General features: G+C 37.0%; 5 protein-coding genes across 7 annotated transcripts; 3 read left to right on the top strand and 2 right to left on the bottom strand.

Moving 5' to 3' along the window:
- Positions 1–384: 384 nt before the first annotated feature.
- Positions 385–5300, top strand: LOC133834228 (pentatricopeptide repeat-containing protein At5g27270). Of its 2 annotated transcripts, none has more exons than XM_062263764.1 (8): positions 385–957; positions 1180–2581; positions 2690–3004; positions 3160–3264; positions 3348–3435; positions 3556–3677; positions 3906–3970; positions 4200–5300. In XM_062263764.1, exons 1-8 carry the CDS (start codon positions 424–426, stop codon positions 4758–4760), a joined length of 3192 nt encoding a protein of 1063 aa, XP_062119748.1. In that variant the 5' UTR covers positions 385–423; the 3' UTR covers positions 4761–5300. The 2 variants fall into 2 exon arrangements, with proteins under 2 accessions (XP_062119748.1, XP_062119749.1); XM_062263765.1 differs by having other exon boundaries at positions 820–957; positions 1164–2581.
- A 1204-nt stretch (positions 5301–6504) lies between these two features.
- Positions 6505–10500, bottom strand: LOC133834226 (uncharacterized). Its single transcript, XM_062263762.1, has 8 exons — positions 10030–10500; positions 9767–9862; positions 9543–9653; positions 9138–9447; positions 8692–8782; positions 7779–8106; positions 7388–7536; positions 6505–7276 (listed from the first exon to the last, which is right to left on the bottom strand). Exons 1-8 carry the CDS (start codon positions 10357–10359, stop codon positions 6769–6771), a joined length of 1923 nt encoding a protein of 640 aa, XP_062119746.1. The 5' UTR covers positions 10360–10500; the 3' UTR covers positions 6505–6768.
- Positions 10501–10602: 102 nt separating this feature from the next.
- On the top strand, positions 10603–13004 carry LOC133834227 (NADH dehydrogenase [ubiquinone] iron-sulfur protein 6, mitochondrial). Its single transcript, XM_062263763.1, has 4 exons — positions 10603–10752; positions 10850–10972; positions 11740–11824; positions 12578–13004. The coding sequence occupies exons 2-4, from the start codon at positions 10865–10867 to the stop codon at positions 12685–12687; spliced, it is 303 nt and encodes a 100-aa protein (XP_062119747.1). The 5' UTR covers positions 10603–10752; positions 10850–10864; the 3' UTR covers positions 12688–13004.
- A 1253-nt stretch (positions 13005–14257) lies between these two features.
- Positions 14258–17106, top strand: LOC133834224 (cytochrome b-c1 complex subunit Rieske-4, mitochondrial-like). Of its 2 annotated transcripts, none has more exons than XM_062263759.1 (3): positions 14258–14402; positions 14677–14858; positions 16211–17106. In XM_062263759.1, the coding sequence occupies exons 2-3, from the start codon at positions 14684–14686 to the stop codon at positions 16855–16857; spliced, it is 822 nt and encodes a 273-aa protein (XP_062119743.1). In that variant the 5' UTR covers positions 14258–14402; positions 14677–14683; the 3' UTR covers positions 16858–17106. The 2 variants fall into 2 exon arrangements, with proteins under 2 accessions (XP_062119743.1, XP_062119742.1); XM_062263758.1 differs by having other exon boundaries at positions 14260–14412.
- Positions 17107–17591: 485 nt separating this feature from the next.
- On the bottom strand, positions 17592–19736 carry LOC133834225 (protein COFACTOR ASSEMBLY OF COMPLEX C SUBUNIT B CCB1, chloroplastic). The gene is made up of 4 exons (XM_062263761.1): positions 19308–19736; positions 19083–19207; positions 18071–18223; positions 17592–17986 (listed from the first exon to the last, which is right to left on the bottom strand). The coding sequence occupies exons 1-4, from the start codon at positions 19656–19658 to the stop codon at positions 17800–17802; spliced, it is 816 nt and encodes a 271-aa protein (XP_062119745.1). The 5' UTR covers positions 19659–19736; the 3' UTR covers positions 17592–17799.
- Between the last annotated feature and the right edge of the window lie 695 nt (positions 19737–20431).

The raw sequence follows: 20431 nt of genomic DNA, 5'->3' as shown, positions 1-20431 counted from the left end.
GTGACATAAATTTTATGCCCGTAAATATAGATCGTAACTTGTTTTTTCTCATATTTTTTATTTATAAGTGGAATAAATCAATGTCAATTTTATTTATTTCTCTAATAAATAATTGTCATCTTATATAAAATATTATTTTATTTATTATAAATTAATTTTTTTTTTTAAAGTGATTGTTTTTAAGTGATAAGATTTAGATAGGACAAAACAAGTACAGGGACAAAATATTTAAATCAACCTCTAGCCTCTAGTTTGGGAAGAGCAAGACTCAACCATAAAACGACTTGTCGTTTTTAGAAAACGACATTTTATTTTTATTTTAACAAAATGATAATTTATTTATAAATTTAAAATATCCATCAAAATCTGCAGAGCACAGCTTCTTCTTCTATAGAGAACTAAAAAGCTCAACTCAACTCAACAATGGAGTCTCTCAACTCCTCCTTCCTATACAACACTCTCTTCATACCATCTTCCTCCACTACCCGCTTCCACTCATCCAAACCCACAACCCCAATCCGCTCCTCCGTCACGCCGGACCCCTGGACACTCAGCGACGGCGACCCCACCAGGCCCAAGCCCAAGTCCAAGAACCCCAAGAACCCTCTTTCCGATGACAACGCTCGACGTATCATAAAGGCCAAGGCCAGGTACCTCAGTGCTCTAAGGAAGAACCAGGGCCCGCAAGCCCAGACTCCCAAGTGGATTAAGAGGACCCCTGAGCAGATGGTGCAGTACTTACAAGATGACAGGAATGGCGGCCTCTATGGGAAGCACGTCGTGGCGGCCATTAAGCGGGTCAGGTCGCTGTCCCAGAAGGTGGAGGGTGAGTATGACATGAGAAAGGTGATGGGTTCCTTTGTTGGGCAGCTGAGCTTTAGAGAGATGTGTGTGGTGTTGAAGGAGCAAAAGGGGTGGAAGCAAGTCAGGGACTTCTTCGACTGGATGAAATTGCAGGTTTGGGTTTTCTTCTTTGCATTTTTTTCTATGTCAAAAATTTAGTCTTTTCATTTTCTAACTTTCATGTTGTTTAGTCTACCAAGTTACTTCTTCATTATCTTGAGTGGTTGAGTTTGGCATCTTTCTTTTTTCTTAACTTGTTTAATCTTTTCATTGTTTATGATTTGTGTTGTTCCAAATAGATTAATGCTGTTTAGTGATAGACTTGTGCTTGAACAGTTAAGCTATCGGCCCAGTGTTATTGTCTACACCATTGTTTTGCGCATATATGGACAAGTTGGTAAGATAAAGATGGCTGAAGACACGTTCTTGGAGATGCTTGAATCTGGATGTGAGCCAGATGAAGTTGCTTGTGGTACCATGTTGTGTACATATGCCAGATGGGGTCGTCACAAGGCTATGCTTTCATTTTATTCTGCTATACGAGAAAGGGGAATAGTAATGTCTGTTGCTGTTTACAATTTCATGTTGTCCTCATTGCAGAAGAAGTCACTCCATAGAAATGTCATAGAAGTGTGGAGGCAGATGATGGAACAAGGAGTGGTGCCTAATGGTTTTACTCATACTGTAGTTATTGGCTCACTTGTTAAAGAAGGTTGTTATGAGGAAGCTCTTGAGAATTATCATGAGATGAGGAGTGTTGGGCTTGTTCCTGAAGAGGTTTCGTATAGCCAGCTAATAAGTTTGTGCACCAAACGTGGTAAGTGGGATGAAGCCCTAAGACTATACGAGGACATGAAGGCTCAGAGATTAGTACCGAGTCGCTACACCTGTGCTTCTCTTTTAACACTGTATTACAAGAATGAAGATTATTCTAAAGCCCTGTCTCTCTTCTCAGAGATGGAACGAAATAAAATTGCAGCAGATGAAGTTATCTATGGTTTACTCATTAGGATATATGGGAAACTTCGTCTATACGAAGATGCTCGTAGGGCTTTTGAAGAGACTGAACAGCTCGGTCTACTTAGTGATGAGAAAACGTATTTAGCAATGGCGCAAGTTCATCTCGGTTCAGGGGATTCTGGAAAAGCCTTGGAAGTTATTGAACTAATGAAGTCTAGAAACATTTGGTTATCAAGATTTGCTTATATTGTTTTGTTGCAGTGCTATGTTATGAAGAAAGATTTAAGTTCTGCCGAAGCAGCATTTCAGGCTCTTTCCAAGACTGGACACCCTGATGCTGGTTCTTGCAATGATATGCTCAATTTGTATATGGGACTAAATTTGATGGAAAAGGCAAAGAATTTTATTGCCCATATGAGGAAAGTTAAAGTACACTTTGATGAGCAGCTTTGCAAGACGGTTATGAGAATATATTGCAAGGAGGGAATGCTTACCGATGTTAAACAGTTGGTAGAAGAGATGGGTATGAGCGAGCCATTGAAGAGTAATAAATTTATTCAAACAGTTAGCTCTGTGTGTAAACATAAGGGAGATGATCAATTTGACGGCAAATTATTGGCCTTCGACCAACCTGACACAGTAGCTCTAGGTCTTGTGCTTGATATGTATATGGCAGATGGGAATGCCAGGGAGACAAAAAAGGTTTTGGCAGGGTTGCTTGAGAGTCCTGATGGTGTATCAGTTGCTAGTCAGCTTGTCAGTAACTTCATTAGAGAAGGCAAGAATCCCTTTTATTGAAGTCCTAATAGTATCATACTTTGCTTCAAGCTTTATCCTGGTTTGATGAAATGCTGCAAACTCACAGTATATAGATATTTTACTACAGGTGATGCATTTAAAGCTAGAACCCTCGTTTATCAATTTCGCGAGCTAGGCTGCAGACTGGATGATGCCACAGTCTGTTCTCTGATTAGTTTGTATGCAAAGCTACACAAATTGAAACAGGCCGAAGAAGTCTTTCACGCATTTGCTGATTCGCCTGCAACGAAAAAGTCCTTATGTAAATCTATGCTTGATGCGTATGTCAAATGTGGTAAAGCAGAGAAGGCATTCTCACTCTACAAACAAGTTATTGCCGAGACAGGGAATTGTGTGGATGCGGTTTCTATCAGCATTCTCGTGAATTCTTTGTCGAGCAGTGGTATGGTCAATTGCGAAATTCCTAATATTTGAAAGATACAAGCTTTTTGTTCCAAGTTGAAGCAAAGTTTTATGTTATTGAGAATTATAACCAGTTTATATTGTTTATCTTCTCATATTTGAAAACCACGCTCATGAAAAAGAACCTATTGGCAGGCAATCATCAAGAAGCTGAGATTGTCATCCGCCAAAGTCTTGAAGGACACCAGGAGCTTGATACCGTGGCATTCAATACCTTCATCAAGGCAATGTTGGATGCAGGTTCGCACGGGATATTCAATTTACATATTGAAGAATTGTGCTTATCAAAGGTGTCTTTTAAATAATTCTATTTTGCATTACAGGTAGATTGCATTTCGCATCCTGTATTCACGAGCACATGCTTTCGAGTGGGGTCGCTCCATCAATTCAGACATTTAACACAATGATCAGGTACACCTTATTTTCCACATCTGAAAGATAAAAAGCTAGAATTCCTGGCTTTTCTTTCCCTTCTTGCTTGATCAACAGGCCATATCTAGCCAAGTTAATTATTGCATTTTGTTGGCACAGTGTGTATGGTCGAGGACGAAAGCTGGAAAGAGCTACAGAAATGTTCAATACCGCTCGAAGCTTGGGTCTTTCTTTGGATGAGAAGGCGTATATGAATATGATTAGCTGTTATGGGAAAGCTGGTACCACTCTACCCATCATCATTAGGAAAATATCTCTAAGGCAATGTAAAAAAAAAATAATAGATGCTTAATTAAATTATGGTGTCTTTCACCGCATTGCATGTAAATATACTCATCATTTGTCAGTTTATTTAAATGCATACATTACCAAGATGCTACTCTTTCTTATTGCTGTGTATACTCATGCTAGTTTACTTGATTACCCTTATTTCCGATTTTTTTTTGCAGGTAAAAGGCGTGAAGCATCCTTACTCTTCAGGGAAATGCTAAAAAAAGGAATAAAACCTGGACTGGTATGCACATACAGCTGTGAAATCTTATGCTGCTTGCTGTGTTAAGTTAACTAAGAAAAAAATTATCCAAATAAAATATTGTTATGGCTTATTCTAGACATTGACCATATTTTATTGATATAATAATTTTCATGCATATATTAATACCTTATGGCTACAACTTTGAAACAACCATTATACTCTACTACTAAATTCAAATTCAAATATCTTGTCATTTCTTGAATTGCAGATCAGCTACAATATTATGATGAATGTATTTGCTACGGGAGGACTTCATCAAGAAGCGGAGGAACTTTTCAAAGCCATGGAACGAGATGGTTGCTCGCCTGACTCCTTCACATACTTGTCGCTAGTTAGAGCTTACACAGAGTCCTTGAAGTACTCTGTTGCTGAGGAAACCATCGATTCTATGCAGAAAAGCGGTATTGTTGCTTCCTGTTCACATTTTAACCTCTTACTCTCCGCCTTTGCAAAAGCTGGTCTCATGGTGGAAGCAGAAAGAATCTATAGAAAACTGCTTGGAGTTGGTTTAAACCCTGATTTATCATGCTATCGGAGCATGGTTAGAGGTTATATGGACTATGGACACGTGACAGAAGGCATCAAATTTTTTGAACATATAAGCAGAACTGAGGATTCAGCAGACAGGTTCATTTTGAGTGCAGCTGTGCATTTTTACAGGTCGGCTGGAAATGAACTAAAAGCTGCAAGTGTTTTGGATTCGATGAGGAATTCGAGAGTTGCATTTCTGGAAAATCTGGAAGTTGGTTCAAAGTTAAAATCTCCTTGATTATGTCAGAATGAACTCATGGAGGTAAATAGTGATATAGCTGACAATGGGAGCCTCCTTTATAGCCAATTATTGATATAATCATAGTTGTAGAAAAGCAATAACACACCATCGATTCATTGCTGTCTGTCCTTTGATTGAGTGAGAAGAAAGAAGCTCCAGCAGAAAATGTCAACATTATCATTATTGGTTGTACAACAGCGCCAATTCGATCGACTGTGGTTGTATGAAGGCTTGAGAAAATGATTGCTTGGGTTGGAAAATGATGATGGTCTGTGCAGTTCATAGATATATGAATGTTAATGTAAGGTGATTATTTTCAAAGGTTATGAAGGCTGCAAGATTGATGTACATTCTTGTATCTTTGTTCAAAAGGCAAAAATAGAAAAAAGAAAAAAACATCAAAGCTTAAATAGTAAATACTTCCTTTGGTCCATTCAAGCCTGCTTGTGTTATTCTTTATATACTTTGCATTTGATTATTTTGTCGAAGTTTCTTTGTGAAATGTTTTAATGAGCTGTTTGGTGGTGCTTTGATTTGTTGTGTGGTGTTTACAAGCAATCATAAAGTAACAACTTTGGAATTACTTCAAAAATTTAAGACCAAAAAGTCTTAAAAACATACAAGTAATTTTGCATGCATTTTTTTTAAACAAATATTTTGCTAACATTTGAATTTAATGAAACATGATATGGGAATTGCCAAAAATCCCCCAAGTCTTTGGGGTGCAAATAATAGTGATAACATAATGCCAAAACTAAAAATGAGTTTTCTCACACTCAATGCTAAGCTATTTCTAAGAGCATCTCCAGCTACACTAGCTAAGACGATACCAGTGGTGGTGGAGATCTGAGGGAAGAAGCTTCGACAACATCTCATCCCTTGGGGTCTTTTTTGACGTTGTTCATGGCGAAGAGCAAAGGGGCTGTTGGGGTCCGGTTAGTGTGGGAGGAAATCATACCTTGTTTTCCTCATATATGATTTTCCTATGTTGTGTGGAGGTCTATATCTTCAACTTTTTTTTGGTGGTATCTTTAATACTTTGTTTATATTAGTTATTTCTTTGAGTTGTTTGACTATTTGTTTCCCTTGTGTGACTTTATTTATGTTTTTCCTGTGTGAGACTGAAGGTGAATAACTGAGTTAGTTTGGTTGTTTGCTCTAATTTTGGATTTTCCCTTGTATGCGATTCGGGGGTTAGTATCCTTGTTTTGTTTGTTTACCGACTATCTTTGATAGTTTGGTACTTGTTAACGACTGTGACTACATATGATGTGTGTGCCTTGTTTATAAGCATATGTAAGAGTGTTGTTATTTGACACCTTAAGGTAAGGTTACACTTTATAATTAGTTAGTGACAACTCATAATACTTATTAAATTCAAATATGTTAGACTCGATATTGAATTGCACTAATAACAATATGTCACTTTGTGCTGTTGGGCACCAGTAGTAGTGTTGCTCCTTAGCAATTCTCCTTATGTAATAGTGGTTGATCATAGCAGTCCAAGAGGGACTCGAACATATAAACCTTGTGAGAACAAACCATGAAATTATAGTGATTAGTGATTGCTAGCCCTCTTGAGTAGTTGTTTGGTGTTTACAAGTGATCATAAAGCTGTTCCAATGTAACAATTTCCAATTTATTGCCAATTCTCTTGTGGGAGTATGTAAAAAATGTAGACATTGTATCTCATAATTAACTCGGATGCAAAATGTGTACTCCAATCATTCAAGGCCAAAAGTATCCAAAAAAATATATATGCAATTTTGTATGCAATTTCTTTTAACAAATATTTGCTAACATTGAATTTAATGAAACATGATATGGGAAATGCCAAAATCCCCCAAGTCTTCAGGGGCAAATAATAATGATAACATAATATGCCCAAAAGCCGAAACCCAAAAAAAGACAGGCTTTCTCAAATGTGTACTCACTCAGTGCTAGGCTTATTTCCAGCTACTTCTAAGAGGATGGAACTTGGTGGTCAAAATCATTCGTACATTAATCACTTTTTATCAGTGGCTGCCAATTTTATTCTCTGTTGATGTTCAGCCACTTTGTAGTCAACTACCTCGCGGAAAAGGCTCGAATCGAGCACACAATTTTCACTGCCATAAACGGCGGCTTGAACACCCGCCATTAGTTTTGCTATTTCTCTCCCAGAAAATCCTTCGGTCTTCGCTGCTGCTTCTCTCAATATGTCATCTGTCAACCCCTTTATCTCTATCTTTTGCGGTTCACTCTTGAATAAATTACTAAACAAACCGGGTTTTCTCGAGCCAGCCTGTGCAATATATTTGTCGAGATACAACTTTAGTAGCTTAAAACGCTCCTCTTCCCCGGGCAGTGGGAATTCCAGTACTTCATCAATACGATCTGCCACAGCTGAATCAAGATCACCAGGACGATTTGTTGCCAGGGCAAGGACAATGTCTTTCGACTGGTCACCAGTGCGGAACAGGAGAGCATTGAGAGCACTTCTTTGCGCTTCACTCATATAGGTTTTGTTTCGCCTACAAAGTTTGTTCAACAAAATTAGAGTTGGATAACATCCACGTCGAGTTTGGCACAATCTCCGAGTAAATTAAACATTACCAAAACCATTAAGGGTAGCGATAACTTACTCGCACAAAAATGCATCAGCTTCATCAATGAAAAGCAACAAACCCTTCCGAGACTTCTTGGCCCAATCAAACAGCTGGTGTATCTTGGTAACAGCCTGTGATCCAAGGGGGGCAACATCACCTCCCGTCATCAATGCATAGTCCAATCCCTGAAGGCATGGAAATTTAAACTCAGAACATAACCGTAGAGATTATGGAGATAACAAAGACTGACAGTGGGGAAACAGCAGACAAGTCAGCTACCTATATGCATTCACTATCTATTCCATTCCAGAAAATTTTGCTGAATGACCACATATTTACTAGGCTTATCTTATTTAATTTTCATACAAAATTTTGAATGTCTCCAAGCTATATATACGAGTGTTAATGCAATGGTAGGATCTCATACAGATTTCTGAGCCAGCTCCCTGGCAGCCATAGTCTTTCCCGTACCCGGAGGGCCATAGAAGAGCATGTTTCGAAACGGTGCCTGATGGGACTTTGTATTGGCAGTTGCACCAGCCAACTGTTCTATTCTTTTCTGAAGAGAAGGGTGCAAAATAACATCGCCAAACCCATTTCCCTTATTAGAAGACGCTTTATCTGTACCACGAAGGGTGCTCATCGAACATGAAAACAATCCTGACCAAGGATATTTTCCTCTGGAAGATTCCCTTATCAAAGATGGTTGCCCTAATATTCTATCGACATAACTCCATATCACTTTAGCACCTTCTCTGCATTAAAGAAATGAGACTTGCATAAGCAATTATGCAGATACAAATGCCCAGTAATAGAGGTTTCCAATCCAAACTATCATAGAGAATATAATTTGTTTCTGTTAAGATGTGAATACCAGTTTCCCATACTTAAAAGTGATGAGAATAGAAGAGAGCAATTATTTGTTTGGTCAGAAGTGTCCTCCAAATATTTTTTTCTTGGATTAGTGAGCAGTTTCAATATTTTTATATTCGAATATGACTAGAAAAGAGAGGACAAGCTCATTACATTAAAAAAAATATTTTGGGAATTCTGATAAGATAAGCATCAGAAGTAATTGAGCGTGAGAGCCAAATGAATCGAAAGATTCATGTTTGGTTTTGAAATGAATGGAAAGATAATCTACTAAGTGATTTATTAGATAATAAAAAACAGAAGATCTCGAAGACTATTCAAAATTCAGAAGAACTACGCGGGAGGACCCTAGAATAACTGGAAAAAGCCTGGGCCAACATGTGAAGCAATATAAACATATACCCACTCAGCACACGAGAGAAAAATTACAAAAGTCAAGCATTTAATTATGCTATCAACATTATTACCTTGTCGTGTAAATCCCTGCTGCTAAAGCAGTCACACCCCCAACAGCCACTACCAGTTTATCTTGATCTGTCAGAATAGCTTTCAAACCCCCTGCAACAAATATCCCAGTCTATTTAAAACTAGATGTCAACCCATGAGTTATAAGAAAGTAACATTCTATGACAACATTCTAAACCTGAACATGCTAATGGGGATGAAAATAAGTGATGATGGGCAAGTTGCTTTACCCATTAGTTGAAGAAGATATAATGACAATGGAAATAAAGATAAATTACTCCTCAAAGATCAACTAGTTACAAAAAGAGAAGAACAAAACTAAAAATGGCAACAATTGGCACAATAAAGTAAAAAGTTAAGTTTGTCTATTAAAGTTTAATATTTTGAAAAATTGATATACCGTGTCAAAGGACAAATATTTACTACATACAGTTATTTGATTACATACCACCAATATGTTCAAAAGTGGTATTTATGGCAGCAACCCATTTCTCTCTTTCAGCATTTGCACGGTTTACTAGCATGCGCCTATTAACGTCTTCAGCTAACTTTGCTTCATGTGCTCTTCCTTCTGCTTCGGCAATGGACCTCACTCTGATTGTTTCTCGTTCTATCTCAGCCTTCTCCCTCTCTGTTTGTCGGCGTTGTGCTTGGATTTGTTCTTCTGTTGCTCGTCGAGCTTGCTCTTGTCGGATCGAGGACTCTTCTTGCAACTTTACGAGTTCTTGATTCCTTGATCTTTGTAATTCATTCTCTGCCTGAAAAAGGCAGGACCAAAAACTAAATCTTTTCCATAAACTAATAAAATAACATAAAAATCTAAACCACAAAAAGTCAGAGGCTGCTTGCCTACCTGCATCCTCTTCCTTGCCAACTCATCTTCATAACGAGCCATTTGGGACTTCGTTTGTGCTTGATGTTGGGCTAGCTTTTTCTGCTCATCATATATGACTCTTTGTCTCTCCTGAATGGCAATGAAGTATGGTATAGCAATTATTATTCCGAGTAACATATTCCTTAGCAGCTTGCCCACAAAACTAATAGAAAGACTATTGAATTGCAAGAAGAAAATCTTACAGTTTCTGACTGAGCTTGCATTGCCTTGAATTCTGCAGCCTTGGCAGCTAGCTCAGCCTGCCTGGTCTCTTCTTGCTTCTTTATAACCTCAAACACCTAAAACCATACAAATACCATCAATCAAAGTGATTTTTCAGAGTTCAAAAGAGGGTAAATCAATTATATCATAATGAATCAAACTTAAACTAAGTCATTTGTGCAAGCAATAATCTTGTATAAAAAGCAGAAATTCATTATTACAACCATATATGAAAAAGGCAAACCTTTTTGGCCTGAGAAGAGGTAGTGATATCTTTCAAAGCCTTGGCACCGCGCTCCAAAGCCTCGGGATCAAACCCCGCGGAGGTGGTTCTAGGATTATCGTTCCGAACCTTAGGAGGAGGAGGAGGCTCAGCATTGTCGGGGGGCGGCGACGCCTTGGATTGGTCGGAAGAGGCGGCGGCGGCGGCACCAACAGCTTGAGAAACATTGGAAGAAGCGGAGGAGGAAGGAGAGAAGCTGAAAGGAGAATCGGCATAAGCAGGTTGAGAGCGAGATAAAGAAGCAGAGGCAGCCATGGCTGTAATGAGTCCAATTGCATAACTTTTCCCCATTTCGCTTTATCTGAAACAAAACCCTAGACCATAGAAGAAGAAGAAGATTGTGCAAAAGCAGAGAACTTGGATTGGAGTCCAAGAAATGAGAGCTGACCCGAACCAGAACCAGAACCAGAGAGAAAGAGAGAGAAAAGTGAAGGCGGTAGAGCCTGGGGTTTTTGTAGGGTTTGTGTTCAACTATACCGGTTTCTACTACCACAACTTTCCCGCATTTTAACATTGGGCCTGGGCCTTGATTGGGCTTTGAACCAGGCCCAGTAATCTCTAGGCCCATCAGTCCAATTGGCTGGTCATCTCATCGTCTTCTTCTCTCGCGTCAATTCAATTTTGTCAATTTGTTGTTGCCTCCGCCGTACCGTCTCTTCAAGTTGATTTCTTTCGATTATTTTGGTATGAATTCTTCGAAATTTAGGGGCTTTTTAGCTTGAATTTCAATTGGGTTGGATCTAAACCATGCCCTAATTTCAATTTCAACTATTTTGCGTAGGTCGGAGAAGAGCAAATGGCGTCGAGTCTGATGAAAACCCTAATCGAATCTTCCAAATTGGGAGTCAGAAATCTCTGCCTCGTTCCCAATCAAGTCAGCAACCACACCGCCAAGTGGATGCAGGTACCTACCTTTTCTACATCTTTTTTAATTGAAAAATAAATGAAATTTATGGGAAAATCTTTCATTGTTAATCTTTCCAGTTTGATTTGGAATAGTTTTGGGGAATTTTGGGATTTGATTGTGAATGAACCATCACCTCCAAAACAAAAATTGCATTTTTTGGATTGATTTAATGGAGTTTTTGGTTAAGCAAAATAGACCAATTTGAGTTCATAAGAAAGTGAGGCATCAGCCAAGCTAGCTAATCCTAATATCTTTCATTGTTAATCCTAATATTTCCAGTTTAATTTGGAATAGTTTTGAGGAAGCTAATGTATACATTCCAATGGTTTTATCTACTTGTTTTGTGTTGTGCTCTGGGAATTTAGGGATTTGATAGTGAATGAACCATTACCTCACAAAAAAAATTGCATCTTTAGGAGCATAAGCTCGTTAGAGAGAGACACATATTGATGAATCAGTTGTTTGGTTATTTGGATTGATTTTATGGAGCTTTTGGTCAAGCTAAATAGGCCAATTTGAGTTCATAAGAAAGTGGGGCATCAGCCAAGCTAGCTAGCTAGCTAGCTGCCTCTAACTTTGAACACTGAAAGATGTGTTTTTTTTTTTTTGTATATGCCACAATACTATTCTTGTTCTTTGTTGTTAGATTCAAATATAAACAGTAGTATAGTACAATCCAATCCATTCATTTCAGTATCATATGATTTTTGAGTTTGAGATCTTATATTATAAGAAATGAACATTTCTCATTATCTCATTAATAGGATACTAGTAAGAAATCTCCCATGGAGTTGATCAATGATGTTCCACCCATCAAGGTTGAAGGCAGGATTGTTGCTTGTGAAGGAGGTTAGTTTCTCATACTCATTCTTAGTTTCTCTTGCTCATTCTTAGTTTCCCATTGTTGATTGTTGCTTGAAGAATTCCCAAGAGGAATAGCTCGAATGATCGGTCATGTAGTTTGCTCCCACGAGGTTTGAGATCCTCTTAGGTACCTACATACCAATCGCCATAGTTTCCTGGTCATCAAATATTGTAGGGATAGGCTTCCACCTAGTCTTCTAAGAAACTGTACAATGAACCCAATAGAGATAGCTCAAATAGTCAAACATGTAGTTTGATCTCGTAAAGTCTGAGGTTCGAGTCATTTTTTGGTACCTACGTAGCAGTTACTACAGTTTCTTCGACTCCAAATATTGTTGGTTTAGACTGGTAGTTGTTTTAGAAAAAAAGGGATTATACTTTTTTAAACTTGTGTTTTGCCTTATTACCGACCCTGTGTTTTGTAAAATTATTCAAATAGGTTCCTAAACCTGATTTTGATGAACAAAAAATTGAATATAACAATACAATTCTTAGGCAGAATGACTGTATTTTTGTTCTAAGTTGTTAGTTTGATGAATTATTTGTGGTTTTAGATTGGTTTTAGGGGTCTATTTGAACTATTTTAAAATATACAGGGTCCAAAAAATAATTTATCAAAATACAAGGTCTAAACAGTTAATGAGTAAAAACAGAGGATCTAAAAAGGCATAAACTTTTCAAAAATGGTATGGTAAAGTAGCTATAACTTGTTTTGAGGCATAACCTTTTGGTTTGCAGACAGCGACCCGGCACTAGGGCACCCAATTGAGTTCATATGCCTCGACCGGAAGGAGCCAGCCGTCTGCAAGTATTGTGGCCTTCACTACTTTCAGGATCATCACCACTAAGAATGTGAATGTGAGGTGATTATTTCCAAGGTTATGATGGCTGCAAGATTGTTGTCCATCCTTGTATGTTTGGTGAAACTTTTTAAGGCAAAAAGCCAAGCTGAAATGATAAATACTTCCTCTGGTCTTTTTTAGCAGAGAATAAGGAATTGTTCAAGCTTGTCTGTGTTATTCTTTCTATACTTTGTATTTGATTATCTAGTCAAAGTTGCTTTGTGAAATGTTTTGATGAGTTGTTTGGTGGTGAGATGTTGATAAACATCTTATAACACAATCATAAAATAGTGTTATTGAAACAACTTTCAATTTATTGCCAATTCTCTTGTATGTGAGAATATGTCAAAAATATAGACATGGTATGTCATAATTGTGCTAACAAATTGAATAGAAATATGAGGCTTAGTCAAAGGCCACAATTTATTAATTTAAGGTAATTAACCATTAATGGGCAATCTAATCATTATTGTATTATTGTGTTTACTTATGCCCTAGAATCTAATCATTGTATTAATGAGTATCATATTTATGTGATTGAGTAGACAAATAATCAATTTTCATCTCAAATCAATGAAAGACAGGTGGATTCTACTAATGATTTGAAAAAAAATATTAAAATATAAAAAATTGAATAATATCTACATGTCGTATGGATGAACGAGAATAGCAATAGAGAGTTTCCTTAACACTATTTTTCCATTAAAAGTTTAAAATTTATTTTTTTTAAACACAATAATATAGATTTTTATTTTAAATAAAATTCACTTCTTTAAACACAATAAAATAGATTTTTATTTTAAATAGAACTCACTTCTTTTTCTGGTAATGAATTGGCTCCTAATATAAAAATCACATGAGTTTCACTTGCATTCACTTTATGAAAAAAGTGAATCTCATTCCAATTTGTAGCATATTACAAAAAAATAAGGAAATCTAAAAACAACCAAAGTAATCTTTTAGATTTTTATTCTTATTCTCTTCTACATTTTGTAAAAACAATATTCGCGTAACATTGACTCAATAGCTTCATTAATAATAAGCAACAAATTTTTTTTACATTTTCTGTTAAGTACTTAAATTAAGATTTCGTATACTCTGAATTTGAATTTGATTTTATGTTGTTACACTTTCAATAATTAATAACAATCTAATCAATATGACCATTGATCCAACAATTGTGGGATGAACGAGATGCATCCTCTAACAGGACAAAATCTGCTCCAAAAAATAAATAGACTTAAAATTAAAATGAAAACAAAAACAACCTCAATTGAAAATTTGAGCAATGACACTTTTCATTACCACAACCTAATCATCAACTTAATACATTGTTTGTGAGTATAAAAATATATAATAATACGTAAGAAATTGTTTTGACTAAAAATATCTATGTCGTTTCTCTATTTTTATGTCGTTTGATCTCACATCACATATAATCAAACGACAGCCATTAGTTACCACTTTTCAATATTGGGCTCAGTTCTTAATTGGGCCTTGTTCAATCTCTAAGCCCATCGGCCCAATTGGGTGGCAGTGGCCGTGGCAGCCCCCTAGCCCTAAATTGAATCGTTCTTTGCATTTCAATCTCGATGAGAAGAGAGTCACAACCCATTTCGTCCTCGTCGCCTTCTTCTCTCTCTCTCACCTCAAAACTCTCTGAGATTGTGTCGTTTCTTCTTCCCTCCGCCGTGCCCCGCCGTGCCCTGACGCCTCTTCGAGTTCAGTTTTGTTCGTTTTCGATATCTTTTCTTTTTTTTTTTCGTATGAAATTTTGATAGTTTAGATATAATGGAATTCCTTTGCTTGGTGATTTTCATGTATTGTGCTAAGTTTAGGGTTTTTTCTTTAAAAGGGAAAAACTTTGCTGGAAATTTAATTGGGTTAGATCTACACGATACTCTTATTGCAATTTCTTCGTAAATTGCTGATTTTCGTAAGTCGTTGGTTTTGATTTTGATTTTTTTTTTTTTTGGGATTTGGCATTGGTTGCAGGGGAAAGATGTTTAGAATTGCAGCGAGGAAGCTCTCTACTCTTTCCGTCGCCCCATGGAGGACGAACCAGGCGGCCACCGCCTCTTCTATCATCCCTCGCTATCTCGTCTCCGAGAATGATTCTTCTTCTCAGCTGAGATCTTTCCCATTCACTACCGACTTCCATATTCCCTCCTCCAGAGGTTCGCCTTCTTCTCTTTTCACGTTTAGGGTTTGTTTCCCCTGAATCTTCGATATCATGCTTAATTCTCTTATATATGTATGTGCTCTGTATTTCTATAGTGTAGAGTTTTCAATCCTTTTAATTTAAATTGAAATTTAGATCTACAGTATGGGTGCTATGTATTTTGCATACTAATAATCCATCCTTTCCTCCAGGAATCGTGGATTTCAATTTCAATTTCATTTATGTATGTATATTTTTATTGGATACTTAATCAATTCAGTACGTTGCATTTGTTTTCTAAAAACACGTTTGCTCCCCATAAACACGAGAAGTCACTCTTTTGCACCACTTATCTTTTGAAAACTTACATGTATCTCAGCTATTACGTTCATATCTCATTTTCTTTTTCTACGTTGATGAAATCTTTATTCATATCAAGATTGATAGAAATCCTTCTTCCAGACATTTGTGTTTAGTTTGTTTCATCTAAGTTTGCAATGACTTTTCGCAGCTTGTTTTGTGGCCTTAGCCCATGATGATTTTTCTTTTCCTTTTGAGGTTGACAACTCCGTCATATAGATATGCTTGCTGCATTTGGTTTTTCAGTGCGTTCATGCTCACTATCACTCATATTTACTCTCACCAATGTCGTCATCGAACATTGAACTTTTATCACTTCCATGACTAGATTGATCCAGATGCTACAGTTTCTTCTACCTCATCATTAGTGGACCTAGTATCTTTTCAACATTAGTTATTTTTTTGTACAAATATCATGTCTATGATCCTTTTAGCTGGAAATACCTTAGCCTTCTTTAAAACATCTTTATCTCACTACCTGGTAGGAGATATTAAAACTCACAATTCTCAAGTAACCCATCCCACTCGTAATGTTATGAAGCTCCAACATAGACATCGAGTTAGGATAAGGCTGTAAATTGTTTTTTAAAACACGTTTGCAGTGGTATGCTTATTGCTAAGCTTGTTCCCAGTCTTGAAACTTTGTTGCATTGTTTGCACAACTTATCTTTGCAGTTACTGTTGATGAAAACCCTTACATATATATTAAGGTGGTTGTTTACTAAACTTAAATCTCTTTTTCTTGGACGATAGTGAAATCTTCATCATAAAGATCGTTCGAGATTGCAGTTTGTCTAAGCTTGCAATGACTTTCCATTTATTCCTGATACAAAATGATTACGCTTTTGATTTTAAGTTTTATGATTGCAAGTCATTTTAAGATAATCAAATGAAAAGTATAGAAAGGATTTTCCTTTTTTTTTAGGTTGACAACTTCACTAATGATTTGCTAAATCAATGGCTTTTGCTGTTATATAATTTCTGTTGTAATTTGATTAATTGCTTCAGGTTTTGCTTCTGATTCACTTGCCCCATCAATGGAACACGGTGGCTTAGTGTCAGACATTCCGGCAACTGTGGCAGCTGTTAAGAACCCAACCTCAAAGATAGTATATGACGATTCAAACCATGAGAGATACCCACCTGGGGATCCTAGCAAGCGTGCATTTGCCTATTTTGTCCTCACAGGTGGTAGGTTTGTGTATGCTTCTCTGATTCGTCTCCTTGTCCTCAAGTTTGTGCTGAGCATGTCAGCCAGTAAGGATGTGCTTGCTCTAGCCTCTCTCGAGGTCGATCTCTCAAGCATTGAGCCTGGAACCACCGTCACAGTTAAGTGGAGAGGAAAGCCAGTCTTCATCAGGCGCCGAACTGAAGACGACATCAAGCTGGCAAACACTGTCGACCTTGGCTCTCTCCGTGACCCTCAACAAGATGCTGAGAGGGTTAAAAACCCCGAGTGGCTTGTGGTCGTTGGGGTGTGCACGCATTTGGGTTGCATTCCCTTGCCAAATGCAGGTGACTTCGGTGGATGGTTTTGCCCATGCCACGGCTCCCACTACGATATTTCTGGAAGAATCCGCAAAGGACCGGCACCGTACAACTTGGAGGTACCAACATATACCTTCTTGGAGGAGAACAAATTAATGATTGGTTAAGCAGGTGGACTCGTTTTGTAGAGGGGTCCTTTGTTTATTTGGGATTCAGAATTTTTTGTTCTGTTTTAAAAGTTCATAAGATAACGTCGAAGATTTGTGAAAAAACGTCCTTGTTTAGAGCCATATTTCTATCTGGCTTGAAGTTTGATAATGTAACTTTATCACGCTGGGATTCTCAATAAGTTGCCTAGCTTTTGCTGAGCAGGAAATATGTTGAATTTTTGCTTATTCATTTTCTTTAAAATTAAACACCTTGTCTCCTAGCCTAGGGAATGATATTGTTAACCCTTTTGTTATAATATTTTTTTTAAATCAATTATTTGAGACAATGAAATCTCTTTGTGATGCTGTGGTATGGGGCTGCAAAACATAAACAAGCTCTTTATCGAACTCGACTTTCTTTCTCGTTTATTTGGTGACAATTTTCCTATTTTAAGTTTATTGGTGGAGTTTTTTATTATTCTCGACTCGTGAATATTTTATTTTATGTTTGTGTATATTGTAATTAATTTTTAGAAAATTTTAAATAGTTTACCGTATCGAAATTAGGTAAAATATGTTGTTTTCTACGCGCATAATATGTTTGAACTTAGTTTTTGATACTGTAAACTTGTCGAAATTTGTTGAAAATCACGTCGAAAACTGTTCAAATATCAAGAATATTAAGAGTCATACCAATAGGGCTTAAAGTGAATCCCTGAGAAAAATTATCATATATATATACTGTTTTTGTCAAGCGTGCACCTAAATTGCATGAAAATTGGGCCTAGTTTGATGCAAAATTGAAGAATACAATCTTAATATATATGGTTTTAATGCTATGTACTCTAGTTTTGTAAGTATACACAATTACAAAATTTTGATTGGAATCAATTGTTGAAGAAGAAGAAGAAGCCTCAATTATATTTGTGCTTGAAGTGAGCAATCAACACACATTGTCGATCATCTCTCGAAAATGCCTTTGACATACACCATGCCCTTCTCACTGAGCTGAAGCTCCCTTCTCATCTGCTCGACTTGTTGGTCGTCCCCTTGAACGATGACCTCCGACAGCGCCCCATCTTCTCCGACCATCATTTTCACCTTGATCTGTTCGGTCCTCGAAGCTCGCTTCCAGTAGTATGCTCCTCTGTGTTGTTTTGTTCACAGTTGCATTAGAACACGTTAGTAGAACTACCTATGAAAATCAATACAAAAGAGTGATTGTGCTTACGCTAATGGACTCAAGATGGTGAGGTAGAACCAATTGTTGCCCACGTCTGGATAAGTTATGGTGAGAACAAGTGCAACACTAGCCAAGCTGATGCAAGTGCAGAATGTCAGCAAAGCTGCTTGGCCTCTGCTTGGGGTCATCACTCCCTCAAACCTTCATTCAAGAGTTTCATCATAAACAAAATAAGGGTCCTAAGTACATCATTCTTAGAGAAAATATCCTACATAGAATAGAAAATATATTTATAAGAGCAACTCTAATGGTGGCTACCTCATTAGTTGCTTAACATCTCCAAATCATCCAAAATTATAATTTTTTATTTTCTCTCTCATTCACATCATTTTCGGCAACTTTTTTCATAAAAATGCTCCAAGGCTAAACCACCCCAAAAGTTATATTTATATATATATACATATATAACCAAAACAAAAAAAAACCACCGTTGCCTCGTTGCCTCTCCAGTACTTTAAAAAAAACAAACTACGGTGCTTGTCAGAAAATGGTCAATGGCTACCCAATAAGCCACACTATTGTGGCTGCTCTAAAAGATTACTCCACTCATCACCGATTGATTTTGAGATAAAACCCTATATTTCTTACCATGTATTATTTCCTACTTTCTAAATCACTTTCAACCACATTCTAACATATTATCAAAGCCAAAAAAAACATCTCCAAAAAGAGAGCCAAAAGTGACTTTTCTGATTCGGAGATGATGAGTCAAAAAGAACCAACGAGAGCTACTTGCGATCGAACCATCTAAGATTGGTGAGCAAAAATAGTCACCATCTTAAGATCTTAAGGGAATATTAGAGAAAATATCTTACATGAATAATGTGTTAATATATTCAATAATTTATAAGAGTATGAATTGCTCCACTCATCGCTGATTAGTTTTAAGAGGAAACCATACTTCTTAGCATGCACAATTTTCTACTTTCTAAACCACTCTCCACCACATTCAAACAATTATGTTTAAGCCAACAACATCAAACCAAACCAAGAGACTTACGTAATGGTCTCTCCTCTATCAGTAATAGCAAAATTGTTGCGAGTGAAGAAGGAAAGAATCTCCCCTGCCACTTGGTTAGGTGGCTTCTTGGCTTCACCTTCGCCTATAAATGTCTTCTTAACTATCTGTATCATCGTAATTTGCACACAAGTAAAACACATACACACACACACAACACAACACAGAGTCTTCGAAATGTGAAGTAATATCATTGTGGCTTGTTACCTTGGATTTGACAGAGCGCTTGATGAGCGACCAGAGGCCTGGGACAGAGATGACGAAGAGACCCAGAGAGGTGTAGTAGCTGGCCAAGGAGTAACCAACGCTGTCAGAAACCAGAAAGAGGGATGACGAGGTTTCGAGCTGTTGTTGAAGGTCGTGAGTAGAAGGGGAAGAAGCAATGGAGATGGCTTCGTGGAGAGAAGAGCGAAGATGGAGTTTGGGGGGGTTGGAGCTTGTTGTTCTCGGAAGCCATGGCCGCCGCCGGTGGTGGTGGTGGTGGTGGTGGGAGGGGGTGGTGGGGAGAGTGAGAAGGTGAGGGTGGGGATAGGTTGAGAATAGTTGAGCTGATTCCATTGGGGTTAGTACTATTCGAGACTCTGTTGATCTTCAATCCCACATTGAAAAAGAAAAAGTTTGAGAGGTGAGAGCTATAAGAGATAAGATTCAGAGTTAGGTTTTTTAATCCCAAAGCTTATATAATGCCACGTAGTTTCCTTTATATATTTTTTTTAAATTTTTTCAAATAAGGAATTTATGATTTTTTTTCTAAAGAAGGAATTTATGATTTTAAGTACCATTGCCTTTATTTTCTAGATTAGCATTCTCTCACCTATTCCCAGCATAACATAAATAGGTGAAAATGATATATATATTTTTTTAAGTAATTTTGCATTCGGTATATTTTTTATAATTTTTTACAAAATAGTATTTGTTTAAAATTTGACTAGTTGTCTAAATTTTTCAACCAGTTGTCTAAAATTTTCGACCACCTGTTTAAATTTTCAACTAGCAGATTAAATTATGAAATGTCATCTTGCAAAGAATTATTAAAACTAGACTTGTTGACATCGTTTTTCGTCAACTTGAATATGAAGAGCACTAAACACAAAATTAAAAAAAAACAATTAGAATTTTACGTGGTTCAACAGTTAAAATCTGCCTAGTCCACGAGTCAGTATTATTGACAAGTGATCTTCTCTTAGAGCTTTAACAAAGCAATTTAGCAGAGAGTTTTCAGTACCAAATTGTGTGTATCCACAAATGAAATTCTTCAGTCTATTTATAGATTGGTTAACAAAATATCTTCCCGTTATAATTCAAATTTGAAATAAATACAAATAAATGCA

Source organism: Humulus lupulus, chromosome 5, assembly GCF_963169125.1.
Source record: "Humulus lupulus chromosome 5, drHumLupu1.1, whole genome shotgun sequence".
Taxonomy (NCBI): Eukaryota; Viridiplantae; Streptophyta; class Magnoliopsida; order Rosales; family Cannabaceae; genus Humulus; species Humulus lupulus.
This window is presented reverse-complemented; position numbering and strand designations above follow the sequence as displayed.